The sequence below is a fragment of the Macaca thibetana genome, chromosome 2 (assembly GCF_024542745.1).
Source record: "Macaca thibetana thibetana isolate TM-01 chromosome 2, ASM2454274v1, whole genome shotgun sequence".
Classification (NCBI taxonomy): Eukaryota; Metazoa; Chordata; class Mammalia; order Primates; family Cercopithecidae; genus Macaca; species Macaca thibetana.
In genome coordinates, this window is record NC_065579.1 from 92,529,679 (window position 1) to 92,544,111 (window position 14,433).

Here is a 14,433-nt window from a genome sequence, read left to right on the forward strand (position 1 = left end):
GGGCCCCGCCCCTCAGGGGGGCGCGGACCACGCGGCCGGAGGGCCCGCCTCCCCTCCCCCTCCCCGCCCAGCCCGCCCGCCTCTTTGTATCCAACATCCGGGTTTCCCCGCTGGCTCGGCTCCGTGGCCGCCGCTCAGGAGCCATTTTGGACTCGGTTCAGCTCCCCTCCCCCCCACCCCTCCCCCCGTTCATGGCCCCTCCGGACTCGGCCCCTGCGCCCGGGGCCCGGGCCCAGCCCCGCCGCGCTATGCCTGAGTCGGGCGCGCCCCGGCCCGTGCCCCGCCGCCGCCCCCCGGCCCCCGCGTCGCCCCGGAGCCCGGGCCGCAGCCTGCGCCGCCCGCAGCGGCCCTGAGCCCGGCCCCGCCGACCGGCCCTTGGAGCCCGAACGCTGCTCGGGGACGAAGGCGCAGGAAGCGCGCACGGAACGAGACCGAAGGAAGGAGCGGGAAGGAGAGCGCAGCCGCCGCTGGGCCCTGCGCGCCCCGGGAGCGCCGTGCGGCCCTGCCCGCGGGCTCCGGGTGTGCGCGGGGCGGCGCAGCGGAACATGACGGCGCCCTGGGCGGCCCTCGCCCTCCTCTGGGGATCGCTGTGCGCGGGTAAGAACTGGGCGCGGCGCGGGTACGCCGAGAGGGCGCGCAGGGCTGGCCCCTGGCGCCGCGCGGTGTTTACCAACAAAGGGCGGGCCCGCGGCCTCGTCGCCGCGCCACCTGTATTCAGCTCGCATCTCCCGGGGCGGGGGCTGGGGGCGCGGTGGGCGCCCAGCTCGCCGATCTTGGGGACACGATCTTGTTTGTGCAGTCGTCTGCAGAGTTCTGGTTCCTAGAGGTGCCCCTGCGATGGGGGCCGGGACCCGGAGCCTCAGGGTCGGAGTTCGGGCTACGCGGGCGCGTGGAACCCAGGGAAAGAGTGAGGAAAACCTGAGCGTGGGGAAGGCGGCCAAGAGGGGTGGGCAGATCTCATTAGGGGTGGCAGGATTGTAGGTGCAGCAGCGGCAGGAGGGTTGCACGTCCCTCAGAGTCACTAAGTGTAGCGAAGCGAAGGGGGGCGGCTTCACGCAGCCCAAAGTCCCTTGCATCTCTTGCCACCAGTCTGCGTCGCGTTACCGGCCCAGCGGGCTGTTGGTGCTGGCTCCCACCTGCTCCCTCTTTCCCTGCCGTTGGCCCCGGGATGCGGAGTGTGGTCGCTTCGCGGGACCGCTTTGTTTGGGCACTTGGGAGGGGAGGGGGTGGGTAAGATGGAAAACCAACAGGTCCCCGTTCGCTCGGGCCTCCGGGAGGCACGTGGCGGGGTGGGTGACCCGCGCTCAGCTCCCCGGCGGCTGCGGGCGTATGGCTGGAGGTGTTCGGCCAGCGCATGTGTGTTTGGGGGTATGTGGGTGCGGGTGTAAACAAGCGGAGTTCCGCCTGTAAAGCTTTTTTCTCCTGCGGCCCAAGCACCAATTTCCCTGTCCCAGTGGTGCCCGGGTACGCCTAACCGCGGCGGGCGCGCCGGGACGTCCCCTGGCCAGTCCTGGGAAACGTGGGGAGCTGGGCATTGAAGCTCTGGCGATTAGGTCGGGGCGGCTGGTACCGGGCCGTCGGGTCCTGCGCGTCTTTGTTCCCAGCCCCCATTACACATGCAGCGCGGGTCCCCAGCCGCCCACGGTGGCAGCAGCCTGGAGTCTGGGAAACCCTCGAGGGGCGGGGCCGGGCGTGCAGGGGCGGGGCCGGAGTCCCCACGCTGCTGCGGAGGTGGAGATTTGGGGATTTGGCATCTCCGTCTCATTCCCACCATAGTTCTACCTCCTCCTTTGCGTCGTCGTGAGGCTTAGTTTACACCGAAAGCGAGTGAGTTCTGTAGGCTAGTAGCGCGCGCACAGCCTGAGTGCGGAGACGGGAAGGCAAAGACCAATTGGCACCTGAGAACTATATGGAAGAGGGTGTTGCAGCTCTCCTGGAGCCGCTTCCTGTGTGCTGGAGGCAAAGTGGTGGTCGTGTTGGACTTTGTGCTCCTCTTTTTTGCCCCGCTCCCTTGGGATGCATTTTCCCCAAGGAGGGCTTGAAAGTGACAGGGGAAGCATTGGTCTGCCAGAGGGAGGGCGGCAGCAAGCTGACTTGATAGGCACACAGCAGCCCACCGGGCTGCCTCCAGACCCGCTGCTTGCCTGATCCCTGGAAGTGCTGGGGCTCTTCCAAGCCCAGGCCTTTAGGAGAGCTTCCTCCCGAGACAGGACAGCTTCAAACCTGGGATCTGGGGACCACACCAGTCTCACACCTCCCTCATTAGGCAGGGCAGGGTGGCATCAGACCCCTGGAAGGAGTGTATTTTCTTTCTTTTTCGTCCGTTTCAGCCACCTAGCTTAGGCAGTGTTGAGCAGTGTATCCTGTCCTGGGAAGAAGGTCGGGGGTCACTGGATATTTCGTGTAGTCACACCAGCCAGTCCCTGACCTGTGAGGAACTGTGAAAAGAGCTGCCCCAGCCCCAGTTTGGAGCGGACCTGACCCTCCGTTGTTTTGGCTTCAGGGATGCCCTTTTATTTCAAGCTCCTGGCTTGCTGTTTGGAATAACCCCCACCCTGTGCAGCACACAATGGCCTGCTAGAAGGAACATCTAGAAGAATGCTGTCCTGGCGACAGAAATAGTATATGAACTATGTATACATATAAAACAACGTTTTCTAGTAGTCATGTTAATAAAAGGAAGAAGAAACAGCTGTGTCTTAGTTGGGACTTCCATAACAAAATACTGTAGACTGGTGGCTTAAACAGCAGAAATTTATATCGTCAAAGTTCTGGAAGCTGTAAGTCTGAGCCCAGGGTGCAGGGTGCTGGCATGGTTGGGTTCTGGTGAAGACCCTCTTCCTGGCTTGCAGACATCTGCCTTCTTACAACATTCTCACATGATGGGTGGGATGGGGCTAGGGGGTGTTTTCCTCTGTTTATAAGACTGTGAATCCTGTCCCCATTACCTGAGGGCCCCACCCTTCTGACTTAATCTAACCTTCACTACTTCCCAAAGGTCCCATCTCCAAATACCATTACACTGGGGGTCAGAGCTTCGTCATATGAATTTTGGGGGTACACATGCTTTCCATGAGATGGAATGAACTTTAATAGTATATTTCACTGGCCTGGCGCAGTGGCTGATGCCTGTAATCCCAGCACTTCAGGAGACCGAGGTAGGAGGATCACGAGGTCAAGAGATCGAGACCATCCTGGCCAACATGGTGAAACCCCATCTCTACTAAAAATACAAAAATTAGCTGGGCGTGGTGACACATACCTGTAGTCCCAGCTACTCCGGAGGCTGAGGCAGGAGAATCGCATGAACCTGGGAGATGGAGGTTGCAGTGAGCCGAGATCGTGTCACTGCACTCCAGCCTGGTGACAGAGTGAGGCTCCATCTCAATAAAAAAGTGTATTTCACTTAATTTGATATATACAAAGTAATCATCTCAGTCTGAAATCAGTATTAAAATGAGACATTTTGTGTTCCATTTTTGTACTGTCATCAAAATCCTGTGTGTGCCTTACAGAACATCCTCAACTCCAACTTTCCACATTTCCAGTGCTCTGCGGAACATTTGGCTAGTGGCTACCATATTGGACAATGGAGTCTCAGAAGGGAAGGCAGAATTTATGGTGTAATAAGTGGCACATGGTGCTTGTCACAAGATCAGTCAGTGGTCAGTTAGTTCTTTAATAATTCTTTAAGTCTTTTGTGGTCTGTGTCTGGCCGAGTGTCCTTGGGAAACAAGCCATTTGGCTCTTGCATTTCAGTGGACATCCTGGACACTCAACGCTGTAACCTACAAGAACTCCTAACACCTGTCTCTGTACTTGGGGTTCAGATCAAAGGGCCTATGGGGGTGGAGTGAACAGTATTCTAGGTGAAGTGTCCAGAGCTCTTGGAGAGGGACCTGCCTCCTGTCTGTCCCATCAGGAAGTGCAGGCCCTGATTGCTCTGATAGGCTGACCGTTCTTTGACCCAAAGATGTTTCTTGGCCACTTCCTTGGTGGAGGGAACGAGCTTGTGAAGTGAAGTGACTTTCATCCCTCAGGCCTAGTGTAGTGGTAGCTGCCAAGGACATGGGCTGCAGAGCCATGGGCCATGGGTGCCCCTCCCAGGGAAGAGTGTTTTCTGCTATCTGTCCTTGTATCTGCTGGGCACTTGAGGCTCTGCCCCATCTGGGTGAGCTGTCCTTTGGGAGGAATCCCTAGCTCTTGGGGGCCCTTTCAAGACAGATGATGTGAGAAACCTGGCCATCTTTCCAGGCCCTACAGCTGGGTGAAAACATAAGATCTGAACCCCATGGCCTCCCATCGCTTGGGTGGGCCTCTGTGGTATACTACTCTGTGGGTCTTTCTGGGCATCAAGAATCTCCAAAAGCAGCTGAACCTCCGCTGGCACTTCACCTAAGGAGCTCCCGTTATAGGGAGCCAGTGAAGAGCCCACATTCTGTACAGTGGTCCTTGATGTCGTAGACCCCTCTGAGAATCTGATGAAAGCTATGGACCCTTCCCCCAGGAAAATGTAAATCGGTATATGTGTGCATGTGGTTGTACATTGTATGCACCCACTCTGTTTTGTAGATACTGGGAACCTGCTGCCCCCTGATTAAACTCCTTGAAGTCCTGGCTGCCCTGCACATATCCACTGTAGCAGTCCTATGGGGCAGCTTGTTCTGGGGTGGGAGGGGTGCTTGTTCCACCTTGGTACCTCACTTACTTTGCCTTTTGTGATCCCGCTGGATGTTTAGATTCTAGCCCTGGTGTCTCTTTCCAGAAAGCTGCCCTCTTGAGTGCCTGCCTATGCATTCAGCCCCTCTGCTTGGGAGCTCAGGGTAGTGCAAATGAGAACCAAGGAGTATCAGTTCAGGAGTTTAGATCCACTCACATATACTAACCTGTCACCATGGATTGGGATCTGGAGGGTTGAGGACTGGGTCTGGATAATCTTTTTGTGGGTAACTCCAGATAGACTCTAGATAGTCCTGAGGTAGGGTCCTGGTTGCATGGGCCTCACTCTAGAACGGGGTTTCTCAGCCTTGACACTATTTACATTTTAGGCCTGATGATACTCTGTTGTGTGTGGGTAGTGGTGGGTTGAGCTGTTCTGTGCATTGTAGGATATTCAGCAGTATCCCTACCTCTACCCACAAATTCCAGTAGATCATGTCAACCAAAAATGTTTCCAGATCTTGCTAAAATGTCCCTGGCAGAGGTGAGAGCAAAATCATCTCCTGTTGGGAACCACTGATCCAGAATGTTCTCATGCTTTCAAAGAGGCACACAGTTGTAAGAAGTAGGTAGGGGTAACGGCTTATGAGTGCATATCCATCCCCCCACTCTGGATGCAGGGTTGAAGGTGAGGTTCTCCTCAAGGCCTAGGAGATTCCTGCTTAGTGAAATCTGCTCAGCACGTGAGAGTTTGGTTCAAAATTAGTGGTTCTGGTGTACAGCTTGCCACCGAGGAGAATCCTGGCGTCCTTGAGTTTTCCCAGAAGTGGTTCAGGTTTCAGGGAGGCGGAGGCTGTGGGTGGCTGGGCAGCCTGCCTGCCCGCACCCGCCCACTCGCCTCTGACCGTTGCCTTAAGGCTGGCACTCAGCCTCTTCCTCCCGTACACGCAGAATGTCAGGAAGTGCCTGTTGCTGGGGACTCTCTGCCTGCCCAGCACCCCCTCTCTGCTCACCTAGGGGCCTCAGGAGCTGAGGCTAGCCCTGTCTGCCAAGCGGAGCACTGGGGTTGTAGCAGGCCGTGGGCATGCCCCTTCCCCTGAGCAGACCTGCCGTGTGGCGCTCCGGGGAGCCGCAGAGGCTGTGGGCCTGGAGCCCCCAGGCCGGGGACACCAGGGCAGGTGGGCAGCCTCTCCCCAAAGGTATGGGTGCAAGTCTCTCCCCTCTCTTCAGGGTGTGGTGGCCAGATGGGAATCTGAGGGCAGGGCCAGGCTTCCTGCTGTGGACCTGGGGAGGTGTGGGCAGCGCTGCCTTAGACATGCGGCAGCCAGCACTGGAGGCCCCGGTGGAGCGGTTCGTATCTGTGGAAGCTTGTCTGTTGGGCTTGGCAGGCTGGCAGCCCCCTGTGGCTGCCCCCATGTTTATTTTCTACTCCTACCCTGGCCTGCTTCGAGCTTGGCTAGGGAATGCTTCTGTGGGACTCTCTCTCATCTTGAACTCAGTGAGACACAGTTTGCTGCACTGGGAAGTGATTACAAACTGGACTCTTAGTATGGCGGAAGCATTTTTCAAAGCCCCAGTTTCCAAGTGCTCCACATCACTGGTATGTGAAGTGCTTGCTGAGGTTCAGACTTTAGTTCCATCTGTTTTTGGGGTCTTTACAAAGGGGACTTTATTTCTTTCTCAGAATTCTTTCTCTTCCTTCCCTCCCATTCTGTCACTAATTCTGTATTCCAAAACAGAGACCCACCCCCTTGTTCTGGGCTTCCTTTTTTGGTCTCTCATTCTGCACCAGACTTAGGGGTCCATCCTAGCCCTAGAGGTGCCTATTCCTTGTGGTCCTTGGGGTACCACTCCTGAATGCCCAGGTTTTCCAGGGGTGGAAATGCTGCTGCCTTCTTCTGACTCTTTATTTATGACATTGGTCAGTGATGTCTCTGACTAAGACAATGGTAGGTGCTGGAAATCAATGGATAAAGCAGACTGGGATTGTTCAGGGGTCAGCCATGCCTCTTCCTGCAGGGTCCAGGACCAGTAATAGCTTTCTGCCTTCGGATAGCCCCATGCTTTCCTCTGGTTATTCTAGGCTTGCTGTACACATGCATGTGCCTTTTTCAGATTCTTTCTGGGACTGGCAGCTCCAACTGGGTGTTTTCATTCATGGACACATGACCTTTGGAAGCGGGTGTGGAAAGGAAGCCTGTCCCACTGGGCAAATGTGAGGCCCTCTTCCCAGGGGAATGTTGTCTGGACAGGTCTGACCTGCTGGACAATGGGGCTTCTCCCTGGCCAGTTTCTGGGCTGGAGCTGAGGTGTTTTGTGAGGCGAGCTCATGCTCTTTGCGTGTGTTCCTCTGCCGACTATTTCAGTTCCACTCTGACAACCAAGGAAGCTAAAATTAGTTTTGGAGAAGGAAAAGGAAGGCTAGTTGGAAACCCAAGCCCTTGGCTGGAGAATGGAGGAGGCTGCTTCCCAGGTTTGTGCCTGAGCATTTCGGAGGATGGGACCAGACCAGCTGTTATCTGTCCATCTGAGGAGAGGGAGGGGTCCCTGTGGCCTCCCAGACCTGAACCAATTAAAACAGGAGACTGACTTGGAAGCTGACTCTCTCAAGTGTTGATGCCAGGATGTTTTTTCCTTCTGGCTTGTGCAGTGGTGCACAGTGTTTTCAGGTATGAGGACAATGCCTTTTAATGAATGTCCAGTGTCATTGGTAACCCTCCTCCCCTTCCCCTCCAACTGGATTATTATGTGTCCGTTGACTTAGAAAGCACGCATGAGTTTTCCCAGCCTGGGCTGGCAACCATGGTTTAAGAACTCTTATTTTATGCACTTTTTGGGAATTTCCTTCTCACTGAAGTTTGATATTGGGTTAGAGGGGAGTCCTGTGGCCCAGGGCTCACACAGGAGGTCCAGCTTCTCTGTGTAGTGAGGGCATAGTGAGTAAAGGCTCATCTGCTCTGGGGCTTAGAAACTAGAGGAGCAGAAGGGTTAGAGAGATGAATTCTGGTTTCTCTTCCCACCTGGCTGGCTCCTCCTGTGAACCTTCTGGCTGAGGGTGAGACCTGCAAGGCTGTGTGGGAGTAGAAGGAGGGCCAGGGTAATGCAGTCTATCTCCCCTGCCCTGAAACCTCCCATCCAAACCTCCCATCACTGAAAGGTTAGTCACCCTGGGGTGTAGTTTGGGGAGTAGAAGTCACTTCAGCCCTAACTAATTTTTCCATTTCTAAAAACAAATTATTACTTTTTAAACAAGTAATATACCTACATTGTATCACAGAAATTTAGATGTTACGGATAAAACTAGGGTCTCCTTTTATCATCTCTGTTCCCCATCTGAGGCCTCCTCCAAACGTAATCCTTTGAAGGTTGAGGTATATTCTTCCAGACATTTTTACCTGTGCATCTATAGAAATACTTACAGAAATAGACAGGTTTTTGGCCAGGCACCGTGGCTCACACCTGTAATCCCAGCACTTTGGGAGGCCGAGGCGGGCAAATCATGAGGTCAGGAGATTGAGACCATCCTGGCTAACACAGTGAAACCCCGTCTCTACTAAAAATACAAAAAATTAGCCGGACGTGGTGGTGGATGCCTGTAGTCCCAGCTACTCGGGAGGCTGAGGCAGGAGAATGGCGTGAACCTGGGAGGCAGAGCTTGCAGTGAGCCAAGATAGCGCCACTGCAGTCCAGCCTGGACAACTGAGTGAGTCTCCATCTCAAAAAAAAAAAAAAAAAAAAAAAAAGAAATAGGCTTTTTTTCCACCTAAAATGGTATTCAAGCATTTAATTGAAGTATAAACATATACAGAAGAATGTACAAGTAATTAAACAGAAGTGACAGCTGAGAAGCATTTTCACAAACTGAATACACTGGTGTAGTCAGCATCCAAGTCAAGAATCAGAAATTTTCCAGCCCCCCATGCCCAGCAAGCCCTGTTTTGTTCCATTTCAGTCTCTACCAACACCCACTAAGGTTAACTACTATTCTGACTTCTAACAGCATAAAATAGTTTCGTCTGTTTCTGTGTTTCGTATGAATAGAACCTTACAGAATAAACTGCTTTGCATCCATCTTTTCCTCACCATGTTTGTGACTTTAACCAAGGTTTTTTTTTTTTTTTTTTTTTTTTTTTTTTTTTTTTTTTTTTTTTTGAGACGGAGTCTTGCTCTGTCGCCCAGGCTGGAGTGCAGTGGCCGGATCTCAGCTCACTGCAAGCTCCGCCTCCCGGGTTTACGCCATTCTCCTACCTCAGCCTCCCGAGTAGCTGGGACTACAGGTGCCCGCCAACCCACCCGGCTAGTTTTTTTTTGCATTTTTTAGTAGAGATGGGGTTTCACTGTGTAGCCAGGATGGTCTTGATCTCCTGACCTTGTGATCCGCCCGTCTCGGCCTCCCAAAGTGCTGGGATTACAGGCTTGAGCCACCGCGCCCGGCCTGGACTTTATGATTGTATAGAATGTATGCAGACTGTTTCTCAAGGATAGATGAGAAAATAACTTCTGGATTTTAAGGCGTGTATTACTGGTTTTAATAGATACTGAAAAATGGTTACACTATTTTATTTATTTATTTATTTTTTGAGGCTACCCAAGTGATGGCAGTGGGGGTAGAAGCTGGGTGATTTGGCAGTTGGCTCTCTGCGGTAATCTTTGAGCATCCTTCCCACCCCCACACCCCAACCCCTGCTGACATGCTAGATTACAGAGGTTAGAAATAGCCTGGCTTCAAGAAGGATGCTGGGACATGGGAAGGGCTCATTTCCACTGGCTTAATGTATGAGGAGACCTGGAGATAACTTCTCGTGCCTGCGTCTCCTACCTTGTGCCTGAGTCTCCTGGGTACTGTGCTGATGAGGGAAGTAGCAGTGGACAAGCCAGGATGTGCTGGTCTGGGTTTGGGATGGAAGTGCATATGTGCGTTCACTTACCAGGCTCCATGCTGCCTGCAGACTCTGAAGAGACTAAGGCACTTGCTGAAGGTTGCTGAAGAGCTCTGGGTAACGGCACTACTGGCGAACCTACTGCATTTGACAAAATCTGAGTGTGACAAATTCTAATTTCATATGTGGTGATAATGATGGTGGGGGTATTGGAGAAACCTGTAGAAAAACTATTTTAGAGTATGGTGAGAAGCTTTTCATGACAGAAGGAGCTCTGGTGAGTTTCTGTTGCTGGCTGAGTGTATGCCTTGTTCCCTGTATAACTCTCTGCCACAGTTGGCAGAAGACTTAGGGAAGATAGTTTGGGATGACTTGTTCTCCAAAGCTCTTGCTTCCCAGTCTTGTTCTTCAGCTTGCTGCCTACTCTTTACTGTTATGTTAGGATTCTTTATGTAAGTCCACTTGTCAGGCCCTGCTAATGAATTTAGATGACACTCAAGTTTGTGGAACTGTTTCTAGTACAAATGATACTCCAATCATCTTTCCCACATTATACATATGATGTGCACTGTTTGTGTCTTAGTCTGCTCAGGTTGCCATAATGGAATACCATAGACTGGGTGGCTTAAACAACAGAAATTTCTTTTCCTGCAATTCTGGGGGCTGGAAGTTAAAGATGAAGGTGCTGTCAGGATTGGTTTCCAGTGATTCCTCTCTCTTGGGTTGGCATATGGTAGCCTTCTTGCTTTGTCCTTTTTGCTGTGTGTATCCACTCCAGGTGTCTCTTCTTATAAGGATGCCAGTCCTGTTGGACTGGAGGCCCACCTTTATCACCTCATTTAGCCTTAATTACCGTCTTAAAGGCCCTATCTGTAAATATGTTAATGGCAAAACCCGCAATTACTTTTGCACCAACTCAGTAGTCACATTGGAGGTTAGGGCCTCAACCTATGAATTTTGGTGGGACTCACTTCAATCTATGACTGTCTGAAACAATAAAGTTTGGTTGAAAGTGAATTCTGTTTTCCTCTTGAGTGACATTTTGGAATGGAAGTTACTTTTTTCAGGGCTTTGCCCTGGTGTCTCTTTTGTTCTTGCTTAATACTGTCCATGGACAATCTTATCTACACTGGTGGGCTTAATTTCTGTGTATGTGTGCAGGTTCCCTTGCCTTTGGGCATGTTACGATCCTGAAAATATGTCTAAAAGCTGGGTAAAAAGTAGATATGGAGATGTCCTTTTCTGATAATCAGGACCAAATCTCTTTCTAAAGGTAACTGGAGAAACTGGAAAAAATAAAACTTCTCTGGTTGAAGGCATTGTATATCTAAGAAGATACTGAAGACCTACCAGGCCAGTATCTGCATGAGAACAAAGGCCTAGGGTGATGATTTTGGTATTTGGGTCTGTTTTTAGTCATAGGGTCAACTGAGAGGCTGCATTTGTAGCTTTGTGGGGCTGGGAAGACAGGAATTGGAATTCTAAGCAAAGGGTAGGCAGAGTCAATCACTTACTTGGGATTGAGATCCTAAAGATATAGAAGTTAGGGGGACCAACATGTAGACAAACACTAAAGTTAGATTGAAATATTCTGGGGTGCTGGGTGTGGTGGTGCACACCTATAATCCCAGCTACTTGGGAGACTGAGGTGGGGAGGATCATTTGAGCCCAGTAGTTCAAAACCAGCCTGAACAATATAGTAAGACCTATCCCAAAACCAGAAAATATGTTCTGGGTAATGGTACCTTTAGACATGTTAATTCTTTCTAGAGGATTTATGCCATCCTAGGCCTCGAATTATCTCTATAATTTTTCAAATACAGTGACTGGTAATTTTAAGTAAACAACCAGCCAAAACATCACAGTTGAAGCCAACCTGGATGACCTCCAGGTTGGAGTTGCCATGTACATATTTAAAAATAGAAGTGTTCAGCCAGGCGCAGTGGCTCACACCTGTAATCCCAGCACTTTGGGAGGCCGAGGTGGGTGGATCACGAGGACACTAGTTCAAGACCAACCTGGCCAACATGGTGAAACCCTGTCTCTACTAAAAATACAACAAAATTAGCTGAGTGTGGTGGCAGGCGCCCTGTAATTCCAGCTACTAGGGAGGCTGAGGCAGGGAATTGCTTGAACCTGGGAGGCGGAGGTTGCAGTGACCCGAAATTGCACCACTGCCCTCCATCCTGGGTGACAGAACGAGATTCCATCTAAAAAAAAAGAAGAAGGAGAAGGAGAAGAGGGTTCACTGTGGTCAAGGAAATGATAGTGGGAATTTCAGCAGATAGCTGAAAACTGTGAAAAGGAAAAATCTCTTAAAGACTTGTTCTGCATAGTAACAGAAATTAATAAATCAGTGAATGCTTTTATCAGGGGATTAGGTGAAACTGGATAGAGAATTAGTGAACTGGATGATAGATCAGAAGAAAGTATAAACTGAACCACGGACAGGCAGAAAAATGGATAACAACAGAATAAAGAGAAACCCATAGAGCATGAAATGAGAAGGTCTAAGATTCATGAAATCACAGCCACAGAAGTAAAGGAGAGAGAATGAGGCAGAAAAGATAATAGCTGAGAACTTTCTAAAATTAAAGATATCAAGCCACAGATTCAGGAAGTCCTGTGAATCCCAGGTAAGACAATAAATTTTAAAAATCCACATCTATATCCATCACAGTAAAAATTATGGAAACCAAAGACAGAGAATGTTGAAAGCAGCTAGAGAAAAAAGGCATTATTATCAAAAGAGCTGTAGTTATACTGACAGCTAACTTCTCAATAGAAACAGTGGAAGCCAGAAGACAATAGAATGATAGCTTTAAGTGCTGAAAGAAGTAGTTGTCAGCCTAAAATTCTGTATCAAGTGAAACTGTCGTTCCGGAAAGAAGGCATCATGATGTTAAGTGAAATAAGCCAGACATGGAAAGACAAATACCATATTATCTCACTTATATTTGGAATCTAAAAAGGTTGATCTCATAGAAATAGTGCACAGAATAGTGGTTACCAGAGGCTAAGGACGTAGGTAGGAGGTCAGATGGGGAGAGGGTGGTCAAAGGGTACAAAATTACATTTAAAGGAATAAGTTCTGGTCTGTTGCACCGTAGGGTGATTGTAGTTAGCAAGAATGTATGGTATATTTCAAAATAGCTAGAAGAGAGGATTTTGAATGTTCCTACCACAAAGAAATGATAAATGGTAATGGATTTGCTAATTACCCCAATTTGATCACTACGCAGTGTATACATGTATCAAAACATATTCTACCCCATAAATATGTACAGTTATTACGTGTCAATTTTTAAGCAAAACCCCCCCTTTTTTTTTTTTTTTTTTTTTTTTTGAGATGGAGTCTTGCTCTATCACCCAGGCTGGAGTGCAGTGGGGCAATGTCGACTCACTGCAACCTCTGCCTCCCAGGTTCAAGCAGTTCTCCTGCCTCAGCCTCCCGAGTAGCTGGGACTCCAGGCACATGCCACCACGCCTGGCTAATTTTTGTATTTTTTAGTAGAGAGAGGGTTTCACCATGTTGGTCAGACTGGTCTTGAACTCCTGACCTCGTGATCCACCCCTATCAGCCTCACAAAGTGCTGGGATTATAGGCATGAGCCACCACGCCTGGCCTACAGAACTTCTTAAAAAAGAAGGAACATGTCAAGGAATATGTTCTTCAGGCAGAAGGAAAATAAATCCAGATGGAATGTCAGAGATGAAGAGAAGAATGAAGAGCAATGAAAATAATAAATATTCAGGCATTTATTGTGAGAATGTGTTACTGAGTTTGAAATACCACAAAAGAAAATGCTTGGCAACAATGCTGTATGTGAGAGTGGAGTGAAAATGAATTTAAATTGTTCTAAAGATTCTTACAATGGCCAGGAAGAGAGTGGAACTACCAAGTAATACTAAATTTTGATAAGGCATGCTGTCATCTCTAGGGTAACTTAAAGAATAGATTATAACTTTCAAGCTAAAAAAGAGACAAATGGCCTGGGTGTGGTGGCTCACGCCTGTAATCCAAGTGCTTTGGGAGGCTGAGGTGGGCGGATCACCTGAGGTGCGTTGTTGAAGACCAACCTGACCAACACGGAGAAATCCCATCTCTACTAAAAATACAAAATTAGCCAGGCATGGTGGCGCACGCCTGTAATTCCAGCTACTCGGGAGGCTGAGGCAGGAGAATCGCTTGAACATGGGAGGCAGAGGTTTCAGTGAGCTGAGATTGTGCCATTTTTCTCTGGCCTGGGCAACAAGAGCGAAACTCCGTCTCAAAATAGAAAAAAAGAAAAAAAAAAGGCAGACAAATGGGCCGAGTGAGTGGCTCATGCCTGTAATCCTAGCACTTTGGGAGTTCAAGTGGGGAGGATCACTGGAGCCCAGAGTTTGAGACCATCCTAGGCAATGTAGTGAGACCCCATCTCTACAAAAAATAAAAAAAATCAGCCGAGTGTGATGGCATGCACCTGTAAGTCTGAGCTACTTGGGAGGCTGAGGTGGGAGGATCATTTGAGCTCAGGAGTTTGAGGCTGCAGTGAGCTGTGATTGAGTCACTGTACTCCAGCCTAGGTCACAGAGCAAGACCCTGTGTCCAAAAAAAAGGAGGCATGGAATAATAGAGAATTCTTCAGTTGAGAAGAAAGCAATAAGAGACAAGGGAACATAGACCAGATGAGATAAATACAGCTAATATTTCTAATAAATATATGATGTAAAAGTTATTTTTAAGACAGGGTCTCACTCTGTCACCCAGACTGGAGTGCAGCAGCGCAATCTTGGCTCACTGCAACCACTGCTCCTCCAGGCTTAAGCGATCTTTCCACCTCAGCCTTTGAAGTAGCTGGGACCACAGGTGCAAACCACCATGCCTGGCTAATTTTTTGTATTTTTGGAA

General features: G+C 49.9%; 1 protein-coding gene across 1 annotated transcript in view; it reads left to right on the plus strand.

The window, feature by feature from the left end:
* Positions 1–787: 787 nt before the first annotated feature.
* Positions 788–14,433, plus strand: part of ACVR2B (activin A receptor type 2B) — a 38,664-nt gene continuing 25,018 nt past the window's right edge. Inside the window, exon 1 of the mRNA XM_050778342.1 lies at positions 788–907. Within this exon, the coding sequence (XP_050634299.1) occupies positions 838–907 (70 nt within the window). The 5' untranslated portion in view covers positions 788–837. The remainder of the gene's footprint in view (positions 908–14,433) is intronic.